This window comes from Athene noctua, chromosome 12 (genome assembly GCF_965140245.1).
Source record: "Athene noctua chromosome 12, bAthNoc1.hap1.1, whole genome shotgun sequence".
Taxonomy (NCBI): domain Eukaryota; kingdom Metazoa; phylum Chordata; class Aves; order Strigiformes; family Strigidae; genus Athene; species Athene noctua.
In genome coordinates, this window is record NC_134048.1 from 18914972 (window position 1) to 18922669 (window position 7698).

At 33.9% G+C, this 7698-nt stretch overlaps 1 protein-coding gene across 5 annotated transcripts in view; it reads left to right on the plus strand.

Annotated features, from left to right (window-relative positions):
* Positions 1–7457, plus strand: part of MAPK9 (mitogen-activated protein kinase 9) — a 30802-nt gene extending 23345 nt beyond the window's left edge. For 2 of the 5 annotated variants that reach the window (XM_074916552.1, XM_074916551.1), the window contains exon 12: positions 349–7457. In XM_074916552.1, the coding sequence (XP_074772653.1) occupies positions 349–496 (148 nt within the window). In that variant the 3' untranslated portion in view covers positions 497–7457. The remainder of the gene's footprint in view (positions 1–348) is intronic. The other 3 variants (XM_074916550.1, XM_074916549.1, XM_074916553.1) reach the window with 2 other exon arrangements.
* Positions 7458–7698: the final 241 nt, after the last annotated feature.

Genomic DNA, 7698 nt, shown 5'->3' on the forward strand with positions numbered 1-7698 from the left:
TTTGATGTTTGCTGCTGTTCTATTGCTCCAGTAATTGGAATATTGTGCTGTCTTTTATTAACTATATCTATTAGACTTCTTTACGCTCGAGTCACTATGTCACTATTCACATTATACATTGCCTTTTTTACCTTCCCCCCCCCCCAAGAGAGGGGGAAAAAATATCTCTTAATGTTCACCTCGTGATTTGAGTGCTAGGGAACATGTTGCTTGCTTTTCTAATGTTTATTAATTTCTTTATCTCCTAAGGATTTCTGTGGGGAAAGTGATGCTCAGAGCCTAGAATTGTGGTTATTTGTACCTGCAGTATTGTCTTGCCTCAGATTTTATTATGTTTGGTTTACTTAGCACAGATGCAGCAGTGAATAGCAACACCAGTCCTTCCCAGTCATCATCTATCAATGACATTTCATCCATGTCAACAGAGCAAACATTGGCCTCAGATACAGACAGCAGCCTCGATGCCTTGACAGGACCCCTTGAAGGATGTCGATGATCAGCCAGGATTGCAGACTTGAGTTTGGAAAAGAACTCTTGCTTCCATTGGGTCTGAATTGCTTGTAAGTTAATGGAACCAAGTAGAAAAACTCCATGTTCTGCATGTTCTGCTAAAGTAATGCCTGTTTTTTTTTTTACTCAGTTGTTATGAAATTGCCTGCTTAATGTTGTAGAATGAAAGCAAATCAATGTCTAAAGAACAAGAAAATTTAAATTTAGACACTATTATAGGCATTTCTTTGTTTCAGCCTATTTCAGGTGAGCAGTTATAGTAGACTTTATTACACAATAAAATAACTCCTCTTCAGTGGGTTCATGAACCTTCAGTCCCAACTGGCAGGCTTCTGTGACACAGTGGTTGTTTACATTTTAGTACAGTATTGCTCATTAGTAGGTTTTTTGAATGTATAGTCTCTATGAAGTTTGTTTTAACGTGTGACTGGCAGTTTGCTTTATTTAACAACTGGAGTGTTGTATATAGGTGTGAACTCATACATTGAACGCTCTCAGTACTATGTTTAAAGGGCAGTTATTCTTCCACATAGCACTTTTTTTTATTGAGCCCTTTCTATAGTCAATTTCCAACAATTCTGTCTATCCTCTTGTAGAAGAGATAAACGTGAAATTTAAAGAATATAGCCATTACTTTGTATTTCAGCTACGAGTATGTGTCTAACTTCATCAGTTTTTTAAATGTGGATGGAAGTTACAGTGACTTAAGTCACTCATCCTTCCTTAAGATTTAATTATCTGTGAAGCAGTGCCTGTTGAGAAGAGGAGAGAGTTTTAAGATGTTCTGTATTTTCTAGTTTGTGATACTGGTCCTTTAACGAAAACAAACAGAAAGGGAAATTATATCTGTGATGGTCTTCATTCACTGCAAACTCTGATAAAAGGACAGAGGAATTGGAGAGACTTGCAGCCTCAGAGCTGCATAAATGTTTTCCATTTTTTTTAATGGGTTCACTCTATCTGTCAAGTAATTAGAGAAATAAAAATACAGTAGTTTTGAGTCGTAAATTAAGTATTTGGTTAACAGAGCTTAGCTCTATTCCTGCTTTAGGAAAACCTCTCTATTTGTACTGGGGGAGTAAAACATATTGAATACCTCTTTTCTAAATAGTGTCAGAAGAGGAGATTATTTACTGTTTCAATACAGGCTTATCAATACAGTTTTCAGAATCGGATAAGGATAATACAAACATTGCCTGTTACATTGCACAATAGAAAATGTGCTTGCAGTAGAGTAGGGCTTAAATTACTTTATACTACACACTTGTGAATTTGTGCACATTGACTTTGGAGTGCACAGGTGTGAAGTTTTGCTAAAGGATCTTGTGTGTGCATGTGTGTGAGATGAAACTATATAACTGTAAGAGTAATAGAGATATACAAGATGAGGTAAAACACCACTTTTCTTAAAGGCACTATATTTAGCTGTTGATCCAGATACTTTTGACTTGAATAGAGAAATAGAACTTCTAAAATATACTGGCCCAGCCAGCCACTTCATTATTGAAATATTTTTTTTGTAAAAGAAAATTGTTCATTGTTTCTGATGTTATGATTTGACATTTCTTTTGATGCAAACATTGCTTTTATGTTAAAATTGTACCCCTTTTTAATAGCTTAATTTGCTGTAGCAAAAATACCAAGTTTTTACTGGCCCAGAAGGTTAAAAAAATTCAAAAATTAGCAAAGTACTCAATATGATGTTAAGTTCAGAATTGTCATCTGGAATTACAGATTTTTAAAATTCTGTTTAATTGAATTACAGAATATTGGGACTTGGTTTTTTTCTTGTTGTTTGGTTTTAAACTGATGGATACCTTAATTTATCTTTGGATACTGACAGTATATGTGAAATATTTTTAGTACATTTTTGTCACTGGAAAAAACATTTTAAAATATCTATTTACCGTGTAGCAGAACAGTACAGGTTGCTGTTCTTTTGCGTTTTTTAAATCCTTGTTATCTGTGTAAATTCAAATTACTAGACGCGTATTCAAAATGAACATTAGTGATTCACTATGGAAGTAACCTACAGGATTTCATTTTTCAAGATTTTTAAAAATCTTTTTCAACTGAAGTTGCACTGTGCCATGTTCATTTTAACAGTTTCTGCTTTAAAAGATTTTAAAAAAATAATATGTGGTGTTACATTTTTTTTTTCATATGTTTTGGATATTTGAAGAGTTTGGCTAGTTGAGTTGTTCCTGTTGGACTTGGGTTGCTCAGAACACCGGGGGGTTGGACCAGATGACCTCCAGGTCTTTTTCAACCTAAATTATTCTACGATTCAAATTATTGTTTAATGTTTTTTAACAGACCTGCCCTATCTCCATGATGTGAACTGATATCTGACCTTCTCCTAGTACACACTATTAACTTGAATATGTACTCTTGGAACAGAAAAAAACACAAAACCAAAACCCTGAGGTGAACTGAGTTTATTTGTAAATCTTGTTACAGGAAAAGCTGTCTCATACCTTATTTTTTTAATGTCGTCTTGCTGTGGCATACATTGAAGCTTCAGAATTTTACAGAAATGTTGCTGCTTTCAGAGCATGCATGAAATGTCTGTGAATATTGTGGATTTTGATTCCAGTATCATTCAAAACCAAATTGCTAATAAACTGAATGAACATTGATCTCAAGATGGCACATATGCAGATTATGTTCACAAAAACGCATGCAGAATAGATGCATGCTAAAGTTCCCATGCTATTTCAGTGTGCACATATAGACTATAAATGCACTGCATGCAGATTATATACATATAGTCGTATTCCTGACTGCAGATTAAGTTCAGTGCCACGTTTGTGAAATGGTCGTCAATGCCACAAGAACCTCATCATTGATGGAAAACAAAATGCACATGTAACTTGACAGGGGTTTAAAAGTTTAGAGAGTTTGGTGTGCAATATAATCACTGTTATTCCTAATACTAAAATCATGTATGTAAAGTGATGCAATTGACCATTTTTTTGCACTTTGGCATTTATAAATATTTATATGTATTTAAAGATTAAGAATATGTGTGTGTATACATATACATATATATATTAAGAAACCTGCTCAGTTTTGTAAACATGAATGTTACTTTTCTTTGAGAGACTTTGTATAGTGTTAACACTACTGCAGTATACATAAACAATTTATGAAATATGACTAGAAATAAATGGTGGTCAACATAGATACAAGCTGTAATCTTAACTGCTCACCTGAAAAAAAAGAGGGATCTATAACTGTCAATCAGATTATCTACCAGAAACATTGTATTAAATATATGAACACTGAGTAGCTGCATGGCATTGCAGAAATGGAGTAGGTTTCAAACAGTTCATTTCATCTGTACTCATATAATTTTTCCTCAAAAAAACCTCAAAACAACAACCTTAGAAAAAGAAGCTTGGCGTTTTGAAATCTGGACAAGCAGCCTGTAAGTGTGCTTTGAGGAAATACTGTGATATGATGAGTCTGGTTTTTTTATTGAAAGACAAGAAGTGAATGTCAAAATTAAGGCTTTGTCTGCATGGATCATACAAGGTAAACTAGTCTAATGACTGGAAACTAGTGTTTGCAAACAGCCTTTGAAATTTTGGAATGTTTCCAGCAAGGGTTTGCATTTCCATGTCAAAATAATGAAAAATAAACTCAACTTTAACTAGAAATTAACTGGTTAGTTGGTAAGTTTTAAAAACTGTTAGGAACCAGAGGGGACTTGAGGTATTCTTTGTCTTTAAGTCCTAACAGAGCATATGTGTTTATTCAAAATGAATTAAAAAAAAAAAGTGATTCCATATGTTTAATTTTCCTTTCCTAAAGGAAGGACTTTAAATGAATGCTAAATCAATTTCCTCTTTAGATCTGATTGTATTTGGCTTAAAATTATAATTTTATGAATGAAGTAGGATTTAGACATTCAAGATACAGCTGACATACCGAGTCTCCAAGAGCTGAGTGGATGACCCTTTTGGCAGAAGTGCAGTTCGCTAGGTTGGTGTGTGCTGGAAGTTCAGTTGTTGAAGTGCAGACAAATCTTTACTGAACATAATGCTGTTTTGGAGTACGGGTTCAGTCTTGCAGCAATACAGTTTGTGCAGAGTGTTTTATTTGAATTGTGACACTTTAAGTGTGGTGGGGGGTAAATGCTGAACAGCCTTTGTCTGTATATTCTACATATGTCATATGGATTCTATCAGGGCTTGATGCTAAACTTAGTGATACCATATACTGGGAACCAAATTCTTTCCTGGGATGTGTACTGTGTAATTCCTGCTCAAAACTGGTTTTGATCCAGGGACACCTGCACCCAGATGCAGAATTTGGACTTGAGTTCCTATAGATGAATCTGGTGATTTTCTTTGCTTTTCCAGAGTGTCTTTGATTATTTTTTAACATGTTGAAATATGACAGAAAAAGTGTATTCTGGCTCATTATTTTACATCTATTGTAGATTGTCTATTACATGAGTGATAGTGATGTTCTAAAAGCTTATTACACGACTTATCAAATCAGTTTTATTTTTTGCCCGCTCTGCATGCTAAAAATGTCTGGAGCTAAACTAATGTTTAAGTAAACCAGCTTTTCTCATATCAGTGTTGGAGGAAAGTGGAGAGATAACCATCGTTTCTGTTTGTGTTCTATAAAATGACTATTTTTGTAGCTAAAATTTTAGTTGTTGGATTTCAATCCCACAGTGTTGCTTTGTGGATATAAATTTACCTGGGTCCGCTATTTCAAACAGTATATGTATAACAAGTCCAGTATAAAATTAAACTAATAAAATGCACTCTTCTGTAATTTGTTATTGAAAATATGGCAAATTATTTTGGTCCAAGAATTCAAAACAGAATAGAGAAAATACATGTAACTAAGTTTTTATTCTGTGATGCTGCTGCTTATTTTTTGAAAAGGTGCTTGCAGTTTTGCACAAAAGAAATCAACTTTATTAATTGTTGAGTTTGAAGCACTTTAGGATTCTTCTAAATACAACCAGTATATGGTGTAAAAAGGAATGACATAAAAAATGCTGAATATGTTTAAATTTTGGTTGCAGTCTTTGCTATTCTAATAGATTTGATCAGCATGTTCCTTTAAATATAAACCTGTTTTCAGAGATTTGATATTAGTTTTTTTAATGGGCTGAAATTTAACACATAGTAAGAGATCCTTTGAGAAATATCTTGTACTCAGATGCCTGTAGGATGACTTGAATAGCAATGTGACTACCTAGCCATCTATTATATAAAGATACAACAACGTTTGTTCCTATAGCAAGGTCAGCTAGCTAGGAGCACTAGGATTCTTTTTCCTAAAAGAAAAAACTTTTTATTACCTTCTGGCTACACATCATAAGGTAGTTGTATGTGCTGTGCTAAGGCCAGAACACCTGCTTCTTGGGACTCCACTGCAGTAGATGCTCTATGAATCCCACAGGCAGACACCGTCCCTGCTCTGAAATACTAATCCCAAACCCTAATACTTTCTAGGGTGTGCTTAAGCAAGTACATGTGTATTTGTTTCCCAGGCTGGGTCTGTAGTTCATCGCTCCATAGTTTCTTAGGATAACAAAAGCACAGGAGAAAGTGTGGGTGAGAGCAACATTTTATGTTCACTACCTGCAACAGTAGTCATGTTTGTTACTGATAACAGCTAACTGAGCATATGCCATTGTGTTGTCTTCTAATGGGGAAAAACTTTTTTGAAAAACCAAGTGTGTCACTAGCTTTTCTATGAATTGAGATGCTTAAATTGGTGCTAATTTTTTAAAAAGAAAATGTAACAGATGGTGAGCAGTGTATTTGTCTGTTTTTGATACATATATTTTCTTATACGGTGGCAAGCCAAACTTTATAAAATGACTAATGTGCATTTTCAGCTTCATCAGATTCCCAGATTTTCCTGAAGCAAAACATTTAAACTTCCATGGTGGTTACTGCTTCTTTGGAGCTATTGCTTTCAGGTGTTTTATACACTAATAAAATGAACACAATTAGGAAAGATAGCAATACATAACTATCCCTTTCTTTAAATTACATGACATGTCGGGTTCCCCAGGTGGTTTTAGCAGTTCAGTGTAATCAAGATACCTAATTAAGAGCAAATCACAGATAACTTTGTGCAGTTAACTCAGCACAGTGAAGCCTTACCTGGTCACTGAGATAATTTATAAAGATTATACAAATTTTCATCTATTTTAGAGGGAATATCAAATAGAAATAATTAACTATTATCATAAAAATTCAAATACTAATTTCAGAGAATATATTCTGTAGTGTACCCCAGAACACATGCTATTAAAGAGTATAATAGACTGAGTGATTTATTATGAAATTCAGTTTTATCAAATTATTCAGAATAACCCCCCTCCAAAAATTAGTTCTTTGCAAATTTCTTTTGAAATGCCTTCAAGTTTTAACTACCTTCAGAATACTTAGTATGTCTTGTTCTGGCCCTCTTTCCCACCTTCTGTTTGCCAAATGTCACAAAAAGTAGCATCAAGCCCTATCACTTGTTACAGTGTTCTGATTTTATGGCCTTAATATTAGTTATAGTATGGTATATAATTTCAGAAGAAAGATGTGCTTTGAAGTCATTATATAGATACATGTGGCCTCTTCTGCCTATGAAATTAGGCTTTGATTGTCATATCCCATTCTTGATGCTTGTGCAATAGGAACATGTTCCTTTCAATGCAGTGGCTATTTTATCTGATGCTGGACTTTGTTTTCAGGATGACTAGAAAGTTTTTTGGTTTTTTTATGGACAGCAGTCATGCTTCCTTGGGTTTTTTTTGGATTGATTTTCTTTAAGCAAACTAGAATTTCATAAGGAAAACTGTCAATAACTAGTTCTGAAGTTCCAGTTAAAGCCTCATTCTGAAGATTTTTTTTTCCCTCCAAAAACCTAATCGTAAAACAGTACAAAAGCCACTGTAAAATTACAAATAAATATGTATACTTAAAAGATTTGAGCAGTCTGTCTTATTTACTGTAGCAATGTTTTATTTTTCTTGATTCTTCCTATGTTGAAATGGAATGTTTTATGTAACCAAAATGATGTATGCTCTTAGTTATTTTAAAACATGAAGTTTCAGTTTCCACTTTAGCTTCCAGTTAACCAAAATGTAAATATTGGTATGAAAAATGAATGAAGAACAGCTTTAAGAGATTGGTTGGAGCTGCTTTCTCCTGG